Source organism: Monopterus albus, unplaced genomic scaffold, assembly GCF_001952655.1.
Source record: "Monopterus albus unplaced genomic scaffold, M_albus_1.0 scaffold3.1, whole genome shotgun sequence".
In the NCBI taxonomy this organism is placed as follows: domain Eukaryota; kingdom Metazoa; phylum Chordata; class Actinopteri; order Synbranchiformes; family Synbranchidae; genus Monopterus; species Monopterus albus.
In genome coordinates this window covers 5,095,643-5,118,304 of record NW_018127883.1, presented here as the reverse complement: position 1 = coordinate 5,118,304, position 22,662 = coordinate 5,095,643, and the positions used below count along the sequence as shown (strand labels likewise).

The following is a 22,662-nucleotide window of genomic DNA, read 5'->3' as shown; positions in this document are numbered from 1 at the left end:
TCACTACTACTAACCTACCTCACACACATATACACACAGTTGTGTCAGACTGATTAGCAACCACATCTTTGATTAGGTGTGGAGTAAATGAAGCGCCCCCCTCAGGTATGCATTTCCATAATGTCAGGTAATTAAAACCCCAGTGTTTTAATAGCTCAGGGATAGGAAGACTCCCCAGGAGACTAGAAAATGATGATAGACTTTGCTGAAAACCAGCATACTATTAGCTTGATTTGAACTGGCACTGAAACTATTACTTTCACTGTAGTGATAATAAATAAACAACGGCCATCTTAATATATCTAAATCATAAGAAAGCTGCTGCCGTGCATTTCTTATGTTTCTAAGCTTTTAAAATCAAAGGCATCGCTGGTAATAGTCTTTTCACTACATTTATCCATGCCTTTTAAAGGCTATTCTGAAGATGATGCCCAACTGAGCTATGCGCTTGCTGTTGATGGCTGACAGATTCCAGAGCTAAACAAAGACTGGGAGAGCACGAGCGTCTTTTTCATCACAGAACAACCTGGAGAGGTGCTATTGTAAACATGACAGTAGATTGTCAGTACATCCCTGTTTGAGTTGCAGTTTTTTGTGTGTGCATGTTATGCTTACACTGCATGTGCACGGGCGCACACACAAAGCCCTTTAATGAAACAGATTCTACAGTGGAAGAGCTTTCTTTGTCCCTCTACCCACTCGTGTGGTGCTTAAATGAGAACAATGCAAAGCTGTAATGGTGCCACAGAAAGGTATGGAAATTGAGTGAACTACAGAAGTCCCCTTTACACATAATCAAGCTGGAAAAAGCAACAGAACTATGCTGTGATTGTGCTCTCCCTGATACCACATGTTCATTATCTGTTGCTTGCACACCAAAAAGTTCTTGAAAAATAATAAGCTTTGAATGGGATAGTGTTCACTGCTAATGACAGCCAACACTGGAGCTGGAACTGAGGATCATTAAAGGCATGTTGCAGTGTATGATTCATCCAGTGCCTGGTGTGTGAACTACACTTCAAACGCATAAGATACCTACACTCAAATTAACAGATGTACTTTAAATGCCCTCCAATGTGTCTCCTCATTTCTAATTTACACAGCAAAATGGTAATAGGTTCATTTTTAATGGTGCACACTCCACTTAGGTAGCACAAGAAGGTTGTCTTCTGTGTGTATAGTTCCATATTTATAAGTACTTTATTTTTATTTTCCTGATGCACATTCCTTTTTCTTGTTTGCACATCCTTTTTCTGTTTTTGTTCCATCTTATCTTGTTTACTTGTTTACTCATTGCCTTACGATGCTCTTAACATTCCGGAGTCAGATTCCTCATGTTCAACACACCTGGCCAATAAAGCTGATTCTGAATCTGTTGAATCATTAAACTATGGTCAATGTTGCAGATTCATATGAACAACAAAGGATTAGGTCATACTCAACTGTTTTAAAACTGACTGCAGAATAACAGTGAGTTAGGCTTTGAGGATGTTCTACATACTGTGTGTCACGTGATAACGAAGCTGCACTCTGTAAGATTACAAGCCTCGTATAACCTCTAGAGTCCCTGCGTCCTCATATGAGGACCGCACAGCTTGGGTTTCCAAAGCTCAGGACTCTAGAGGATACTGATCAGCCATATCATTATGACCGCCTGCCTAATACGGTGTACACAGTAGTCAATGCAGCAGTTGGTTGGCACTTGAGTCACTTTGTGCTCACAGTGCATCTTGTGTGAATCTGTTTGCTTCCATAGTTGTACTGTCTGAAAGAACATGGAATAAAATGCATGGAAAAATGTTTGTGAAAACTGGTTGTGAGGACCAGTTAGAGATGATTTTTTTTATGTGTGATATCACCACTAGAGCTGCTGAATGATTCTCTTCATAGACACTGATGCATGGTATTTATTTTCACCCGTCTTAAAGATTCAAACATTTTAATCTTTTGAGAAGGACATTTAAAATACAGTAGATCAGCTTCATCATCGCTGAGCCTTGGGCATCCATGTCCCTGTCGCTGGTTCACTGTTTGTCCTTAGACCACTGCAGACTGGAAACGCAGTCTGGGAGATGCTCTGACCCAGTCGTCAGCCATCACAGTTTGGCCCACTGTCAAAATCACTCAGATACTTACACTTACCTGTTTTTCCTGCTTCCAACACAAATTTCAAGGACTGAAAGTTCACCTGCTGCCTAATATACCCCCCACACTGACAGACGCCATTGTAACAAGATAATCAAGTTATTCACGTGGCCTGTCAGTGGTCATAATGATATGGCTGATTGTACGTGAACTGAGAGGAGTTACACACTAAAGATTTGTGACATTTTTTCCTGTAAGATAAAAACTGACCCCACAAAGCCAACGTGAAGTCTGGATATCCCTGTTGTACAACAGTGGACACAACTATCTCAAACAGACTACAGTTAATTGTTTTTAATGAACTGCCTATTTTATTGACCCGAACATGTTGCCCAAGAAGAAATCTTCCAAGGAGTGTATATACTGAAATTAGCTGCTGACTAAATCATATTTGTTGCCAAATTAATAATGGAAGAAAAAAAACATTGGCCACACACACCGATCACTTTTGTCTGTTGGAGATGCAATAAACAAACTGTTGGATGACATTCTTGTTGCCTTTGGATGACTGGGGTGTTGTTAGAAGTTACCATCAAAATGTTAGATCTTGTACTGGCAGACACAAATATTCAAATGTGTGATTACAGGTTTTAACTGAGAAAGTGGTATAAAAATCAGTAACATCACAGCATAATCATTCAGGCTGAGTTCCAGCTCTTCTTGGTGCTCTAACAACAGTCTTCCTCTCTCCTTTATATGATCCCTGAGCAGCTACTGATCATAAAGTGAGGCATAACATGAAGTTTTTCAGTTTTCTTTTTAGTGCTGTGACAATATAATGAATATTTGCATGAATCGTGTCCTGTTCTCAGTCTGTGTAAGTAGCAGCTCTGTTCATATGACTGACACATTTGATAAATGTGTATAGGTTTAGATGGTCAAACAGGTGTATTCAAGAAAATAAATGTCGCTTGTGTGGTTAAATAATCCGAACTAAAATATCAAAATATTGCTGACTATATTGAATCATTCATGTCGGATTATTCATTGGAGTTTACCAACTCTTTTTCTTCTTTTCAGCAAACTCCAGTCTTCTGGGAGGAGGGGGAGGTGAGTGCATGTTTTTGTTTTTCATTATATCTGCTCATTGTTTGTTCCTGTGGTATTAGAGCAATGAAAGCGGCACTTTTCAGATCAGATGCATCTATACTCTTATGTGAGTTCATGGAAGATGTTGGTGTCCATTTTGTTTCACGTGTCTTTGTTAAATGTGGCTGAATGTGCGCCAAGATGTGAAAGTGTATTCCAGAGCAACCTTGCACTGTGCCACGCTGAGACATGGCCATTACTTTGGCCTGCCGAAGAACATTATCATCAAAGCAATGGGGGAAATCCAAGGCAGTCAACCATGGTATGGGAGAAATGGGGAAAGAACTCCAGTAGAATGTTACTGCCCAACCCACCTTTTGAGGTTTATGGTGACATGATTGAAATAATCATTCTTCACTACACACAGAGAGAGAGAGAGAGAGAGAGATTGGGGCATAACAGTTAGATGCAAAATGTAAAATTTTAGTCCAAAGGGAAATTTTAATGGAATGTAGGAATGGTTTGACAGTCAAATAAGGTCAATGCCCTCAGCATTAGCATTGTATCATGAGAGCCTTCACTTACATAGGGTGACACAGCATTAGTACAGTTACTAATCTGATGCTGTATATCTCATTTATCTAGTCTGTGTCTAATTCCTGTGTGTTTTTGTGGGCATTGAGCTAAAAATAGATGCTGAGGATGATTTGTTAAACTGCATATAATTTTCTGACAAATTTCTTTCAAATTAGTTTTATAAAGTAGTTTGTTTATCTAAACACAGCATATTACAGTTTTTCTTGTTAACTTTGGCCCAGTTTTTAAATACGTTTTCACAACATTGTACTCAACATTTAGTTTCTGCAACATAGCAGCATTTCTCATTCTTTTCCTACAAATAGAAATGAACACATTTCAGCAAACGATTAAGTACACTTGTGTACAATTTGAATATTTATCAGTTGTATATGTCCTTTTGATCAAAATAGAGTAGTTGCTTCTCTGTTAAACAGTCTTGCATTCCAAATCATGTAAGAATTACTTCACTATTCACATACACATTAGTCGATGCAGTTTGCAAAATGTCAGCCCCTTAACTGCTTTGAATCCCACATGCATAGCTGCTTCACAAAGTACTCACACCCTTTCACTTTTTGCACATTAACTGCATTATAAATTTCATTTTCCCATTTTAAAACAAATTTACAAAACATTTAAAATGTGGAAAACTGAAGGGGTGTGAATACTTTCTGAAGTGAGTAATCATACTGTAAAATCAGCTAAACTGATAAAAAAAAATAAATTGGTTTGTTAAGTTAAACTTGAGCTTCATTTAAGGGGGGTGTCCCACATCAACCAAGGATGTTGAGGAAGTTATTACCACTACACTCTCCTATCTGGAATCCAGTTGAGGATGTTTTTTTTCTGCATGGAGGTAGGAAGTATACGATTATAGACTATTAGACTAAATGACATTGCAAGATGTCATGAATGTTGCATGTGAAGATATCACAGCAGAACTTTGCAGGGGATGGATACAGCACACCATGTTGCATGTGAAGATATCACAGCAGAAGTACGCAGGGGATGGATACAGCACACCGGACAATCCTTGCTTGTCACAGTTCCATACACATTTGTTGGATATTTTGTTTCCACAGTACATATTCTTGTTGTAACATTACTGCACATTTCCTGTCTTTATACAGTGCTGTGCTCTGCTTTCCCCTGGTTTTACAGCACAACTCAGTCGTACTATATTGAATTTTTGTATCATAGGAAAATTGTTTCTACATGTTACTTGAAGTGCTCCACAGTGATAAAATGGCTAAACCTTTTGAGACCCTTGACTTACAAAAGGTAAAGGGCATTTTGTTTTGGCAGGGTTAACTTATTAGTTGACAAAAATGATATATTTTTGAAACATGAGCTAAAGGCTTTGGGTGAGGTTTTTTTGGCTGGTAAACTTCTGAGCTGTCTTGTACAGTATGTACCTATATATAAACTGATTTCACAAATGCTGTTCAAGCTTTTAAAATGATAGTGATTTTTCAAGAAATGGGCAGAATTGGCACTTCACTTGGGGACAGGGGATTCTTTTTGTATTTATTTATTAGGATGCAACACCTAGCATGAAATGAGTCATTAGAGGCAAGGGATTGGCATAAAGCAACAACACAGAAAACGGCTCAGTGCAGTGTCCAATAGAGTGGACTGAGAGCTGCTGAAATCATATTCGCATCATGCAGCCTGGAGTGGCCCTCATCTTCTCATGCATTGTCCAAACCTTCCAGCTGCTATTTCATAGTGGTGTGGCATCCCTATATAAATCAGTGATGCGAAGAAGCCCTCAGTGCAAAACTGAACAACTTCTGACTGACATCAGAGGTCACTGACGTGCATCTTCATTGCAGACCCAGGCTCTGTAAGGCAGTTTATACTGCTCTTCTGATTGGTGACTCTCTGTGCTGCAGTCAGTCTCAGTAATGATTTGCCATGAAAAGAGAAACACAAGAAGCTATTTTCTTTGCCATTATGTTTTCATTATTTTGGGGCCAATAACCTTTTTACGGTTGTCGAAATCTTAGAACACGCAGCCTCGTTGATTGATGAAGGCTCTTTTTCAACTGATAAAAGGTATTAAGGTATCAGATTGCTCCGCTTCAACATGGCAGCAACAAAAATGAAGTTGAATTTACAGCTGTCAACACTGGAACGTGAGATCGTATGCATCGATTACTGTCATACGTTGCAAGAAAACATTCAGTTGATTGCAGGTGTGCTTGTTAACGCCAGGGGAATTCTAATTGTAGCTAGCGCTGTTTTTAGGAGAGAAAAGTTTCCTTTTATTCTTTAAAAGTGATGATTTTTGTGCCTCATTTTTATTTGGATTTAATACATTTTAGTCAAACTTTGGTGATTTGATTTTTAGTTAGGTATTTTAGTCTAGTTTTTGTCAGGGACAGTTTCTTTTGTACAGCATTTTAAACTATCTCCTAAATATTTTGAGGCTACAGCTGTGACTATTTTTGCTGTGCACAGTAACAATGGTTATACTAGAGGTGTACTACTTGTCTATCAAGAGGTTAGTGGAAAAAGGTTGTCTATGTTCCTCTGCTCTGCAGAGCAGCAAGTGATTCAGAAGCTGGATTCACATTTTTATTCAAATACTGCTCACTGGATTTATCCTGAGCACTTACTTATTCCTTTTGATAGCAACAAAGAAAGACATCTGACTGAAAGTAACGGCAACGGGGATGGCCTTTAAAGGATGGCTTCTACTCTGAAGGCATCTCAGGAGTAGGCAGCGGTACCATCAGTTGACAGAGACAGGACATCACTGTATGTGAGATGCTTCTTATTGATGATGGTGCATCAGGCTAAGCGGCTAAATCAACTTTTGAACAAAAGATATTTTGGGTGGCTGAGGAAATTGTTTTACTTATCAGGAGCTACAAGTTGTGATTGCACAGATGCAAGTAGGTCATTGAATAGGACTTTGCATTAAGATGGCAAGTCTGTTATCTTATTTCTTTCATGTGCATTCTTTTGCAGATTATTCTTGTTAGTTTGGCCATGCTAAATGAGGAGATGATTATAACCAGGGAGAGATAGCGGTTATCTGCAACAAAGCTGAAAATGTTATTTTACCCTCAAAACAAAGCTCTACACTGTTTGTCTTTTATCTACAGAGAGCCCACAGGGCTTTTATCTTCCAGTGTCTTTATCACTTGAGGGTGGCTGCTAAACCTGCAAGCTGTGCTCTGTGTTTTCACCCTGCCCCCCCCACACCACACCACCTCTGTCTGTGGTTTGGCATGCGAAGACCTCCTGCCTTGGTGGCAGTGAGGATCGATGTGAAGAGGAGATGTGCTCTCGTATAGGGCCCTCCTTATCTCCCAGCTGTCTTCTCAGGGTTCTGCAGAGGGTCAGCTTCACAACAGGATGATCCATCATGCTGGCCTCATACACCTGAGCCATGTTTAGTACTCACTGCTCTGGAGGTGGGCCTCCTGCCAGTTCACTATGTGAAACCTGGACAGTCTTTACTTTATGTATGGAAAGTTAGTTTAACACGTACACACTTTGGAACATTCTCCTGACTTTACATGGCTTTGAGGAATTTTTGTTATTCCCCTATATGTTTTTATTTTGCTCTCTGCACAACTTATCACTGATAGTTGGTCACAGCATTAGCCAAGACTTCTTCAACTAACGCTAGGGTGGAAATAAGTAAAAAATAAGACCCTGGTTGAATTTGTCCTCCAACCCCTCCCCTCTAGTTGGGCAGAAGGCAGAAAAAAGACATTACTGAAGATTTGTATGTCCTGATACTCTATTAAATCCTTTGAAATCACAGATGGGAATTCTTTTTGGGTTGTATGTCTTCAGTATTATGTACACAATGGGGTTAACCAAAATAGCACGTTATCTCCGTTAGACATGTTGGTCTCACTGGGATTACATACATATATAGAGGAAAATAGCAATGATCTCTGATAATAACACGCTAAATGAGGCCTCTGTGAATCCAGGGTAATTATGAATGGTACCAGGTTGCTAGTGTGATGGGTGTCACAGCATGGCTGGATGCTGGCTCAGTCCCAAAAGAATAGACCTAATGTAAACACTATGTTGTCTCTTCCTCCCTGTCCTTGGTTGTCTTTTTCTTACAAACAAGCATAAGAATGCCAGCCTACACTGAAGCATATAGCATCATGAAGCCCTGCGTAGCTAGAGAGAAGGAGCTCCTATTGCCTTTGATGTCTCCATCCGGGAGGGGAATAGGCTCATTAGCATTCTAGCCAGAACTATTGCCCATTCAGCACTAGGCTTTAACTAGACCACCCAAATAAATTGTCCTCCTCAGGTTGGGCCTCCTTTGTCTGCTCCAGTCAAGCAGTGGGGCACATGCATGGCTGTTTTGTACGACCTGACTCGGGCTAATTTAGCCACGGGCCGCCAACGTTCACAGAATTTAACAGCCTTTCAGTACTTGCATAACATACATGCTGTAGCTCTGTGTGCCCCCAGCTCCCCTGCCTCATATGTTTCCTAAAGAGTGGTGTGAGTCATAGGAAGTATCAACACATTCTAACATATAGGAGTGATTATTTTCCCCGGGCTTATGCCGATGTCATTGCATGTTAGTAATATGACAAGTGAATGCTCTACTGGGAAAAATGCACACAAATGCTTGTAAATTACAAATCTAATTAACAGGTATAGTATTTTGTCCTAGTTGTGACCTTTGGGTGAAGTGTGAGTAAATTTTTCTGACCACAGAAACAACATCAGCATTCATTGCAATTTCAGTAGAACTACGCAGAAAGTACAACTGAATGCTCCAGCATGCTTTTCAAAATAGAATGTATCCAATTTCAGACATGTTTGGATAATCCTTTATCAAGATTCCTAAGTGCTTCACTGTGCTTATCTATATCTCCATTTGTTATGCAAAGAGCTCTGTTTTCTTTTCCTGTCACCTCCAGCTGAACCATTATCCTCTGCCTCAGTACTGCCCAAGGCTTGTTTATTGAATATATTAGAGGGGACCAGGACATGGGGCAATGTACAGGGGGAAGTGGGAGGATGTGAATGGAGAAGGGAGTTGTATGATTACTGGGGCTAGATGGCCTTAAATCCTTGTCGCAGCATCTCAGCTCTTTGGAAGCCCCAGAACTCTTCTATATGATTAATCATTCAAAGATGACATATTATTCTCATAACTGCACACTAGTCTTGACTGATGGTCCTCAGTTCACAGATGGTAGTAGCAGCCATTAGCATAACTTATGACAGAGGAAGCGTATTTCCCCATGGAGTAGCCTAAATAATGTAAAATGATAAATTGAATACAGAGATTCCTCAGTCAGCATAGTACTCCAGGGATTTACTTATATTCTCATACTTTGCGAGCAGTTGGTTACACTCTGATCTAGGTCCACCTTGTAATTGTGCTGTAATGTTGCATGTAAATTTTTAAGTGTGTTTTAGTACTAATATAAATGTGTATCTATCTGTTCACCTCTCTGGGCTTAGGTCTGCTGTTATGGCCTATTTTCAAGGTAAACTCAAAAGCACATTTACAGTTAAATGCAGTCCAAAACAACAGCCCTACCATAATTTCCATGTTTATGAAGCTCACAGGTAAGAGCTTTACAGTATATTGAGATGTGTTGCTAGTATTCGGACTTCATGTATGTAAATGGGGAGGCCGGAAATGTAGACAAAAGTAAAAGTGCTTGGTAAGTGTGTTTACTCTCATTTTTATAGGTTGTCTTCAGGACAGCTCCTTGCATTCATAATCTTCATGCTTGCTTTTTATATAACATCCAAGTGTTAGAGTCCCTCTTGCATTGGCTTTAGTCAGTTATTTAAATAATTAAAATCTAAAAAAATCTTTGAATCTTGCATAAGTAGAGAAATTAATTTTGTAAACTGCACTTGCTTAGTAAAAGTGCAAGACAAATTAACACTACACATCCCAAGTGTAATGCAATTCTAAATGAGTTTTTGCATTAACACTATACAGTAAGCTTTAGTGTCCCCTTGCCTGTATTAAATACGTGACCCTATATACTGATTGCATTATATGCAAGGAAGCCACAGCCGCTTTCCTCACTGGCAAGTAGATCTATTTATTGCTTGTTTCAACAAAGTGTATTCTGTGATATACAGGATGAGTATGAGCTATAGCCTCTTGGTGGTGAAGTGACCATTACTGTATATACAGTTGTATCAAGTGCATTGCCATCTTAGTGGCTATCTGAAGGGAAACATCAAATGGGAGTGTGAGAAGTACCCACATGCTGTCAGGTCATTTCACCCAATTATTACAGAGATGATGAAATTTAGATGACATTCCCCAAAAATTAGCAGGACAAGGTCACCGGGTGGGTTGCAGTTTGTGGTAGCCAAGTAGTGATGAAATTGTATTTCACTGTGAAAGCTCTCTCCAAGGCTATCTTTTTCTCCCTTCTGCCACCATAGAACAGTCATTATGAAGAGCCCCCACCCCCTCCACTTCCCCAAATCAGCAGTGATGGATGGACTAATTGATGCAAAATGATTGGGCCATTCATTTTATCCTACAACAGTGGGTTCCATATTTAGGATTAGTGCTTCATTTTAATGGGAAGGGAAGAAGAAATGGTCAGTGAGTTACTGAATGCTAGAGGGATAGATGGTCAGTGTTAGGAAGAGTTATAAAAATACACCAAGGGAGGGGGAGAGGAAGATTATGTGCTGTAGTAACAGGACTGGTCAGTTGTGTAATGCTAAGCTTATGAGACATAAGAGAGTGCTCCAAGGGATTTATGGAGAAGTCAGTATTTGTGAACAAGAGTGAGGGAGCAGGGCATATAGTAGCTGCCACATGCTCTGGTATCCCTCTCCTAGCCTTTGGATCATTCATCCGTGTCCCCATGTATAAATCAAGCTGCTAACCGTCGCCTGCGGCAGTCATGTGATTAGCTAGTTTGTGCCATCACTTGATCTCTGGCACTGTGGTGAAGGAAACCACCTAACTTTAAACAGCACACACATTTGCATGTCAGACTCTATGGAGGTTCTCTCTCTGACTGTGGTGTAGCGAGCTTTGTGACATTAACCAGGCCTGCACAAAGACATGCTTAGTCAAAGAGACACTCCTCTTCTGACACCCACAGATGTACTTTTCTATCAAACAGACAGTTTCCTGGAAACTGCCTTATAAAAGTATGTGTAATAGAGCTTTGAGCGACAATTTCTTGACATCTGGATTATCATGCCTATTTAAAAGGTTTTTAACACTAATTTGAATACATTTGTGATAATGCATATTATAAGTGCTTATAAGTTTGAGAACGTGTAGTTTTCAGTCAGTGATTTTTAAAATCTGAGACAGGTGATGGAGACTTGCACCTGAGTTTCAGTACCCTACCTACCTGAGTTTAGCATAATTTTCAGACTGACAAAAAGTTTCACTGCCTTTTTCCACTGAGGGGTCGGTCATCTAGAATCTCTTGCATCATATTTGAGGCAGAGGGCTGAGAATATTTGAAATGCTCGTTTTGCCAGCTGCAGCTCAACACCTCAGGGCAATAGCCAGGCCTGAAGGAAGCCAGGCAGGCCAGTGAGTGTCTGAGTGGCGTTACATTATGGCTTACAGTCTTGCTAAACTACAAAGTGTTAGCATAGTATTGTATAAGCAATTCTCATTGTGTTAAAAGTTCTTGTATGTACATTTTGGCATGTTTTTTTTTCTCTCCCCTGCTTTTACACATTTTTAAGTTTGCCTGCAAGGAAACAATACAAGCAGTAAACCATCTTTACTTCTCAGCCATTTAGTTGAAAATAAATGTGATATTGTTGATTCCTCTCCATCCCTCAAGGTTTTTGTTGTAAACACATTCAGCTGCTTGTTTTTCTTTGTTTGACCTCTGCAACGTTTTTTTCTCTCTCTCTCCTTTTGTTTTGTTTGCTTTCTTGCTGTCTATGAAAGGAAACAAAATGGCCTTTGACTGCAATCAGGGGACAGGAAGAATGATATTCTGCTATCCCACAGCATTTCATACCCTATTTATATTTCAACCACTTAATAATACACTTGCAACAAAGGCCTTGGACCCCAGTTTTATGGAGCCAGCCTTTTAAATTTAGGTACTGAAAATCACGTTTGGCATTAAAAACAAAACCTGAACTGCAAAAGAAAACCTTGGCATAAATTATTTGTATTAGGAAAAACAATTTAATGGCACTAAAGGAATTATTAATACTGAAAAAGCTGTATTGAAAACAAAATCTAATCTTTTGAAATTGTTTTTCAATCTTCTTATTAAGAATATTAATAGAAAATGGCATGATTAGATTTATTTTTCAGTGTACCCTTTTTTTAGCATTAATATTTTCAAAGAGCAACATTTATTTTTCCTAGGTTTTGTTTTCCATACAAAGTTGTACTTTTCAGTGCTAAAATTTGAAGTCGTTGTTCCAGCCTCAGAAGTTTAAGGGTTGGCCACCTTTGTCTGTCTCCCCTCACTGTACAATAAGTGAGAATATGACCACAAAGGTTGAAGTGTGCAAGAAAGTGTCAATTTATTTCTTGTGTCACACACAACCCCTCATCCGTACATCAGCATTTCTGGGTCAGTTGTTGAGATTTTAGAAAACTCAAAGCATTACCAACCCCAGTGTCAGAGCACATTTGTGTCTTGTATGGGCTTTATTGTGGCTGTTCTGGGGGTAGATCATGCAGTGGTTCTGTCCAGTTTTTATTTTTTATTTTTGCATGTGTCTGTGCATATTACATATACTGTATGTTTGTGTGCCTGTATTTGTCCATGTGGTGGCAAGTCTGCACGTCTGAATTTAAATGTGAGTGTGTCAGTTTGTCTTTTATTTTGGGATAACTGCATGCTGAGTTGTCATGACAGTTAACTCAGTGGTCAGTTTTGGTCATACTGCTCTCAGCAATGCAGAATAGAGTGACGAGATCTGACAGAGAGGGACATTTTTTAGCCGCGTACTACCCTATCCCAAAGTCTCACCGATCATAACAAGGCTACTGCGAAGACAGTAGAAGAGGCTTGCTCACAAATGATCTAGATGTTTGACATGCCAATATACCAATCACATGAATCTAGTGGTTTCCATACATTTTCTCAGATTACACACAGTATACTGGGAAGACCAGGCACCTCCACTAACAGACAGGTGGGACAAAAGGTAAACAGAAACAAAGATATACACTTTTTGAATTAGAGATTCCACCACTTAAAAAAAATCTGATTTTCTGGAGTACAACTTGAACTTAACAAGGAGGCACCATAAAATATGAGAGATGTTTAATAACAAACTACTGATTCAGTGAAGGTTACTAGCCTTTGATTCCTTTGGTTCCCTCTGTGCCATGCACTCTTTATATCCAACAGCACTGAAGGCCACTGAGGAACCAATGGACATTAGTGGAAGAAATTAGCAGGACATTGCCATTAAGCAGCCCCATTAAACCAAGGAACAGCTGCCAAGCCAGGCAAAAAAAAGCCTTGTTCACACAGTTGTTTAGTTCAAAAAACAATAAGTTTAACTGTTTTTTATGAATGCTGCATGGTGCACATAGTTATTGTTTTATTAAATTTCCTTAAGTATTTTTGTCTAGTATGGCTTTCAGTTTGTGAGTACTTGTGTTGAGCCTGGCTGTGGTTTGTTTGAGTATGACATGGTTTTCTTTTGGCTTCCAGTTGTAGTTGTGAACATACTAGATAAGACCACACAATTTGTGGGAGTGAAGCTACACTGATTCACCACAAAAATAAAGTATGGTAGCATGTTTTGTGTAATCATTACAGCTATTAAACTACTGAGCAGCATTCTGAGATGTAATTGTACTAGTCTGCTTTGTTAACTATGCTATGGTTCAAGGACCTCTACTGTATGGCCTAATTTACAGCATAGGTACACATGCACACAGACCCTTGGGGCTTTGTGCTGCCTAAACCGTGCATGTTTAAATCCACTAACCACTGTGCAATGCAAAAACATACATGAACAAGCACACAAATGCTCAAGTAACATGGAGATGGTATATAGATGTGAGGCTTGAGTATGTGATGATGCACTGATAATAATGGGTCTGTATAGTGGACATAGAGGAAGAGGCATAGTCATCTTTTAAGAGCTGGCTGGTGGCTGAATAGTGGCACACCCTCAACACTTTGTGTGACACTAACCTGTTGGAGTGGACTTTTGCCAACTAATAACAAATTGTCAAGCTTTCTACATTTCTCATGGGGCAGCCTAGTTAGCTGTGTCTGACAGTCGCTTGCCTACAAGTGAAGTTTCAGTCCAAGGTGGGGCAGAGCGAGCTCCAGAGGAAAGCTGTCATGCTTTTGTCAGACCAGAGGGAAGAGGAGGAGTTTCTCTCACCCCCTCTCTTCTTCTGTCTCTCTTACCTCCATCTATCTTTCTATCTGTGTCAGCCTGTTCCCCTGGTGAAGATCTTCACTTTCTCAGTGCCTGTTATGCTTCTCTCAGTCTGGCTGTGTAGAATAAACAGATGGGCATCAGAGGATGAAACACAAAGTGTCCCCTAGGAGCTGGGACCGTCGTTGTGATAACCCCCTCACAGTTACTTCCTGAGGGCCACAGCAGCCATCCCAGTATGCTAGCTGAGAGTGACACCAAGGCAGCCAGTTAGACTGAGGTGAAAGACACCGCATGTGTCCTACCTGAGGGAGAGATGAGCGTTATACCACAGGGATGATGCCCACCACTCCACCTAATCCTCTTTTCCCAGACACTTCATTATCACCCGCACAGTGCAGACACAGTATGTGTGTGCAGACAGATCTCTGAGGAAAGCCACAGAATCTCACATATAAGTGGAGAGAAAGGAAGGAATATTGAAGAAGGAAAATGGTGAGAAAAAATGATGGAGGAGGGAGGTGGTATGAAGAATGACAGGGGAGTACGCTGAGTAAAAGGTGTGGTGGAGGTGGAGAACAGATGTCAGACATAGTGGGTGGTAGTGAAAGGAAAACAGTTGTGTAATGTGTCAATTCCTTTTGCATATTCATGTATTTTCACTACACAAGCAAGTTAGCAGGCTAAACTGAAGGGAGTCGGGGGTAAACAGGTACTCTGTTCATCAAATATAATAAACAGGCCGTGTTGTTGATTGACTTGCTTAACAGTTAAAGAGCATGTTTTATAGGGTGAAAAATAATGTCCAATAATTATTAAGTCTCTGTGTAGAATCCTGGAGCAAATCTTTAAGAGGGGAGGTTTCCGATATGGGAATTAAGTTTTTGGTTTACACAGATTATGATATATGCATTCCTTTCGGTGTTGGGCCTGTGCAGAGGTGTCTGCTGGGAAGAAGATTAATATCTGAGTGGGGAAGTGCAGCAAAGCTATTTGAGCCTACTGAAACATGTTGGCTCTCTGCTGTGAGACTCACATTAGCACGTGCCATAATTGATGGAGGAGCATACTTAGCAGTAATAATGGGCATTATGGGGGTGGTATCAAGACATTATTTTCAGAAAGCTGTAATTAAGCTTTTTGCTGTGGCTTTGGTGTAGCTTTGACTGTCCAGTATCATCAGAAATATTTTCTAAGCTTCTGATAAACACACTGCTTGCCAATCAGTTTGTTCTGGGCCTCTCGTGCTCAAGGAAAATAAACAAGTTCATCAAACAGTGAGAAGCAGAGTTTGTCTTCACTGACTCTAATCCTAGCCCTGATGAAACAGCAATCAGCTCAGTACCATAGGGAGCCATTGTGTTTACAGTCAGTGGGTGGATAGACTGCTGCTAGCTAGGGGAGATTACACCATTGGGACCACATGGGACATTCTCACCACTAGCCAGCTTCACCTGTGAAATTGCAAACAAGACCTTGTCCCTTCCCGCCAACCTCCTCGGCCACTGGAGTGATCAACACCATACTGACACTTTCCCATGACTCTTCAATCACGTACTGGGGGTGGAGGTGGTTGGTGGCTCAAATAAATAGAGAGCCGGTATGCGTTGAAGTGAGCGACTGTCTTGGTAGTGACAAAGAACACACAGTTGTAGTACTGATCTTTGATGGAATCTAAAGTGTGTGTGTGTGTGTGTGTGTGTGTGTGTGTATTTGATCCCCCAAAAGGTCAAGATTTGTGTGGGGCTGGGGTAAAGCAGAGTAAACATTTGAACTTGATGCCATTTCTTCAACAACTTTACCTTCACCTCCCAAGTTCACTTCCTCTTGTAAATATTTAGAAATTCTATATTAGTTTATTCAAAATTCACTGGCATTACTCCAGAGATAGGCACACATGCTATTCCACAGTAACTGTTTTCACACACCATTTTCTGTGTACTACATAAAAAAGTAAGCCTGAAGGAAATGCTGCGGGAAGTAGTGTGAATGTGAGCCTCAGCTGACATCCCCTGGAACGTGTTTCTCCCCCCTCAGTGGGCAGCAGAGAAAACCTTACCAAGCGTGACAATAACAGAATGCCAAAACACGGATTTGGCCAAATGAGCTGTGAACGCAAACAAAGTAGCGAATTTGTTCTGTGGCATTTGGGGTGGACATGTGTCCCCTCAGCATGTTAAATACTGCACAGTCTTACTGACAGACAAGACGGCAGGAGAAAAGGAAGAATAATTAAGGAGATAAAATATGACAGAAAGACAGAAGGCAAAGAGAGCAAAGCAAAGCAGTAATAACGATGTCAGCTCAAGGATGTGTATGTTAATCATTGTAGCTGCAGTGTTTGTGTGGGTATGCTATTTGTCTGGAGCTCACCTGAGATTTCTCATGCCTTATGGTAAATTTCTGAAGTGTGAGCTGTGCTAGTGGAATGGTTATTCAGTTTTGCCATCCTCCTGAGAATCTCTATTTTTTTGCTCTGTTTATAATTTTAACTCATGATTATTAATATAAGTTTGTGTCTGATTGATCTTTGGCTGTCTCTGTTTCTCTGTGTTCTACATTTTATTCCTAGACCAGGCTGGATGCCCACACTGTCTGTGCCATTCTGAGTCTGACACAGCTGTTAAATGTTTTATTTACTGAGCCTTGACGAGATGAGAGGCAAGTGTTTGGGAATGTCTGTCTGAGGACATTAGCGTGCCTTTCTTTGTGTGTATGCTTCTTTTAAGTGGTGATTGGTCATTGGGCATCCGTTCCTCAACACCTAAATGGACTCTGAACTCAGGAAAGCCATAAACAGAAGCAGCCAATGGCACAGTTAGTCTAAATGGAAAAAAAAATTCTAGTAGCACACAACTTTTTTTGAATCATTTAACTGGGTTATTCTACAAATGGATTTTCAAAATGTTGTGTTGCTGTTTAGCTAAGAGCTTCACATTACGTAGGGCTGGACTGTTGTGTTTACATTGTTTTACTCCCACTCTTCCTCATGTGTGACTGAGGGCCAACCTGCATGGAAAATGGATCTTTGCTGGATGGCTAGTTAATTCACTGGCGTTCTTCCTGAGGTGAATCACTCTCAATGTGGATGCTGCCTTTGATCGAAGCATGTTGCAGCAAGGTCAGCACCAGCACCCAACAGATGGTCATTAAATCATGCGTTTTATTTTTACTCGAGCGTTTTACATTCCTGCAAGATCTGTGTGCTTTTATTGCCACCATTTAGGATCACTACCAAGCTGATCAGAAACATGCAGAGGCCTTTTGTGAGTATGCTATTGGAAAACAATGTTCATACTAACATTGCATTAATTTTAAAACTCAGCACTCTCTTTGCAGGGTTTTATTTTACTCTTAAGAAGCACAGAAGTGCAGATTTTACTGGGATTAGCCTGTGAATATTTTACTGATCACCAGAGGAACTATAAATGCTTTAGTATTAGCTTGTAACATTTTTATTCAGTATTTGTGCAGATGTGTTTAAGGTCTACATGCAAAGTTGTGTGAAGAGTACTGTGGTCTGCTCTGAGGAAGGTCATAACTGCAATGCCATCAAACCTTATAGAACCTATTTCGTCGAGACAATGAAGACAGATTTCTCACCTCCAGTCATCGGCACTCCAGAAGCTTGTTAATCTTAGTGTCAGTCAGCATCATGGAGACAGAAATGCCTAATTACCTTTGCATGATTGGCTGCTGAGCAGAATAGGAAATCCATCCTAATGATGCATGTCAGCTGGTAGCCCAGATTGCTGACCTCCAACGCTACAGTAAGGCAAGAAACAAATGATCAAATCTTACCTTGATTGTTCAGGTCTGTAGGCAGAGAAGTGGAAAGTGTGAGAGAACAACTAGGACAGTTGTAGGAAATAATTTTTTTCCCCCAGTTTTTTGACACAGAAGTTGTAACAGTGTCTGTTCTTCATCTGCAAACTGAGCCCGTCGGTTTGTGGTTTAGTGGGATTTTGCTGCTTATCGGATGAAACCTGTTATTTCCACTGGGTTTCTTTTAACATAGCTGTTTATCTCAGCATATTTCCAAAGATTTGTTTTCATCTGCTCCAAAGTGTCATGACAAAGCAGAATTTTTGAATTTTTTATCAGACATCTATTCACGTTTTAAAAATAAGGTATTGAAAATATGCTGCATTAGCTGTTGGTAACCACAGTTTATGACCATCTGTTTATATTCTTGCTTATGTAAAAGCAGATGCATATGTGCCCCTCCCTTTAATTTACACCAGTTGAATATGCATTCATTTGCATCAAAGTGTAAATCTTGAATGCAGCTCCAACGGCTATAAATGAAAAGTTCTGAAACAAACACCCACGTAAATGCTTGCATTGAATCAAATTATTTTGTAGTGAGAATTGAGCGGCACCATATACCCATCGGCTCCTTTCATATTAACAGGCGAGACGAGGGACAAAGCCTGTGTATTATATTGGCATGGGGGCAAAGTTTTTGACAGACAATTTGCTGTCTTTTCTTTTGAGTGTGTGGTGACAAAAGGACACTGTAGGCTCATTAGGGTCTGGTGTACTGCTGTGTGAAAGCGGTTGGTTTTTTGCCCTTAGGGTCAGTGCTGGGATCTCAAACATCACAACTGATGAGCACTAATCTGGCCTCCTTGGCAAACACAAGCCTTTCTTTGTAACCTTCAAGCCGTGAAACACAATTTACAAAGGTGGCAGGGGTTTCAGGGGCCATGGCATCTACAAGTAAATGGGGGAGGTGTTTCAGTGCATTTGCGTGCACTGTAGCAATCTGATGGAATCCTGCTTTAAGCAGTAATCCAATCTAAAAAAAGGTTGATGAAAATGACAAACCATTCTTTCATTCTTTTGCCAAATTGTTCAGAGCAGGAGCACAGGGACCAAGTTGGATATACTATGACTAGATTACTGTAGGAAAAAAAAACATATTTGGCCATAAACTCATATGTTTATACATGTTGAACATTCATATTTCATTTATTTCACAAATATAGTATTTATTGCAGGTATTTTCTATCCTGATTGTATCCCCATGTACAGTGTAAGTGCTATATATTTTGTGTATATGGATTTTTGGATTCCCACTGTTGAAATGAATGAGCTCAATTACAAATTTAAACAGAATCAGAGAATATGCAAATAGCATCACTATGAATATGATATACAAATGAATTAATGTTGTCCAGATGTTCTATAATGAATCTACAGTTTTTCCAATATCTATTAATCACATTAAAAAATTGTTACGCTCATGAATATATATCATTATCAGCTTATCATATTCCTGGAGAAGAGTTTATAAAGATAGATTTGTCTTGCTACTGTGGTGCCAGTGGATAATCTTCAACATGCTAGCAGAGGTTTAATATTGATCACATCTGCTCTGTCTTCTTCCCAGTAAGCATTTTGGTGAGGGCTTTATGTTAACTCCTCATCTGATGTTCATGAAAATGCCTTCACCTGCATATATCTGTTAGGAGCAGCACTCTTCTCATGCAGCTAATACAGAAGTTGATTAAAGAATTTAAACGGTCCATTTAACCCCTAACGCAGGCGAGGCCTACCTGTGTGATGGTACCATCACTTTGCAGTAATTCCTGCAGGCGGCATCTCAAATTGATCCCTTCTCAGCCATCAGGAAGTTTTAGTACTGCTGTGTGTGTTCAAAGCCCAGTTTAATAAAGCTAGCCGGTCACAAGCCATTAAAGCAGAGAAGAACAATAAATAAACAGACCTGCTCTGTCCTGCTTTTCTCTTTTCCCCCCCACTTCTTCTCCATCTCTGCATGGTCAATGCAGAGAATCCAGCAGCACCTCATGACTGGTTTACAGCTGGAGGCAGGCACTAAACCCCTAAGTGCTAGTGTTCGACAACACAGGAGGGTGGTCACCCTTTATGACGGTGTGATTGTTTCTTTGGGGAAACAGACACGTGTCATATTACAATATTTTTTTCATATGTAAAACGGCATGCTGCATAGAACATCAATATTTTTACTATTATGCATAAGCAGGGTAGTAGGAGTGTGTTATGAGACTGCTGCCACAGCCCAGGCCATCAGCAGGGAGGACTGATATTGACAGGGCCTGGCCGGTGGTGATAGAGTTTATCTGGTGCGGGCTGGGATATGAAATCTAATCACATGAGTGTCAGGTGAGGAAGTGAAGCCACGGATGAGCCACTAATGTGCGCCATCACACTTGTATTCAACAAATGGCAAGGAATTTCTCTCTGCAGGGTTGCAAAAGACATTAACACAGCCTCAGACAAGAACTTTCCTGCTCCATAGAGCTGTCTTTCAGGAAGAGAAAAAGAACTGAATGGAAAAAATTGAGAGCAAGCATTAGAGAGAGAGAGAGAGAGAGAGGGAGAGGAAAGGGCTGAGAAAAGGTTAGCTATAGAATGTCAAAGAATTATCTGAAATAAGAGCACTTACTCTCACCAGCCCAAAATGATGGCTCTTCTTGGCCTATGCATACAGCATTGCTGATTCTCTACATTGTGATACGAATGCTGACCATTTTTCTGTTTGCATAGGCAAAATTAATTATTTGGATTTTTGACAAAAGGTGATTTTGGTTACAGAACTGGTAAACTACTGTATATCAGCGCATTAACATAAGCTCATGCAAGTTGTCCTCTGGTTGACAGTCTTGCAGGCAGCCGGAAGCTTTTTTTTTGATCAGAAATGAGCAGCACACAGGGTTGAGTCATTATAAACTATAATGAAAGCCACAACACAGAGAGATAAAGGTGTTTTTTGTTTGTTCGTTTTATATTCTTCCAAGCTTGATATGAAGGGAATAGCCCTTGTTACTAGTATCTCCCATCGTTAGCCTGTATAGGCCACCACAGGTTTCCACTGATACATGTGGAGCTACTACCTGTTTTAGCTTTTTCAGGAATGCATAATGTGTACACGTTTTCATTCTGTTCTCTCAAGATACCACTGCCATCTGCACAGGCACCCTGACCAACCAGTGGGAGATGCCATGCAGTGCCAAGTACTGAGCCAAGCCAGAGGCAACAAAGTAAAAGTTTTAACTCCTGTGCATTAGTTCACCTCTTAAACCTTTTTGTATCTTGAATCATGGTTATTTTTAAGCATACTAGTTTATTACCACATACGGTACTGCGTCCCCCTCACTTATACGCTTGGTAGTGAGGTCTGGCTGGAAAGTAAAGCAGTGGTAACACAACAAAGACACTCTGTTCTGGGTGTTAAAAACTTTTGTGGCTTCAATGTTTTTGTCAGTTGTCCTTGGGTGCTGTTGCTCATTTGCGCTTGACAAGTTCATTTGGAGAACTTTTACAATAAGCAATGCCCATCTGCTAAAGTGCTAAAGTTGGCACCTGGACTTGCTTGAGGGTTTTGAAGATGTTTCATCTCATCCTGGGCATTTAACTTTTGTGAACCCAATCACAACATCAAGAACACCTTACTGTATATAATGGTACAGTGGCTAACTGTCAAAAAGCCCTTTGTAATTCTATACTAAATTGTACGTCTGAAGATTACAATAAAATATATAGTAAATTAGCACCTCTTTATATATTGGACATACAAAATGTGCTATATTTTATTGTGATGTAACAACACAAGTATATACAGAGATGCGTAAAAGGCCCAGGAGTAGCCATTTTAATACATTGTTCAGTAATAAGTGCACTTCTTCCTGAGCTTATTATTTACCAAGTATGAATCTGATCCCATAAATATTATTGTAGGCTTATTGGTAGGTGGACTGCGAGGGTATTAAAGTGACTGGAAAGCACCCATAATGTGAAACTGGGTAAAAACATTAATGGCCAAGGACAGTAGTATTTATAAACTTTCTACCAGTTGGTGAAGAGTTTGCTACACTGGGCTGCAGAGGGATTATGTAACAAATTCAGACTACTCTGTTAAGGACAGGGTAATCATTTTGACAGTACTTCCAGACAGAACAGGCAGGAGAGGTACAGTGTTCACAGGGATGATTAGCAAATGAAAGAAGTTGGCTTTAATGGGCCAGAAATCTAATCTCTCCCTAAATCTTAGACCAGTAATTGCTTGTTTTATGTCCAGTCCTCTTCCTCTCTCACCTCTTGGTCAGCACTGTTATGTACATAGTTGTAAACCTGTAGACATAAAAAGATGGAGGGCCCCTTGTCTAATATATATACAGTATGTCAGAACATGCTGGAATCTGCAATGCTGTGAATTAGCTATTAAATATTTAACTCCACTTGTCCTATGTGTGTACAAAGTGAGGGAGTTTGAGGGCGTGAGTATGAAGATGATCTCTGCACCTGGTCAGAGACCGAGCTCTCAGGGAAGGCTTGCTGGGCACATCTCTGTCCCCTCTGTCTGTCCAGCATTTCCTGCCCTTCACCACACACCCTTTGGACTCTCACTGAACTGATGACCCCAGAGTGTCAGTGCGCTGTGCCTTCCATTTGCCAACAGTGAGGTTGTTTTTCAGCCCTTGAAATTTTATCCTGTAAGGTCAGTGTTGCAGCTGGCTTGAGAAATCCCAGTTCAGGGTACAGAGAGCTAGAGGGGGCTGAGGGCAGGGTCTTCTCTCAGGCTCCCAGTGGTGTGTT

The 22,662-nt window shown here is 40.3% G+C and overlaps 1 protein-coding gene across 1 annotated transcript in view; it reads left to right on the top strand.

The window, feature by feature from the left end:
* macrod2 (mono-ADP ribosylhydrolase 2) overlaps positions 1-22,662 on the top strand; it is a 406,311-nt gene that overhangs the window by 119,907 nt on the left and 263,742 nt on the right. The window contains exon 4 of the mRNA XM_020600667.1: positions 3,166-3,195. Within this exon, the coding sequence (XP_020456323.1) occupies positions 3,166-3,195 (30 nt within the window). The remainder of the gene's footprint in view (positions 1-3,165; positions 3,196-22,662) is intronic.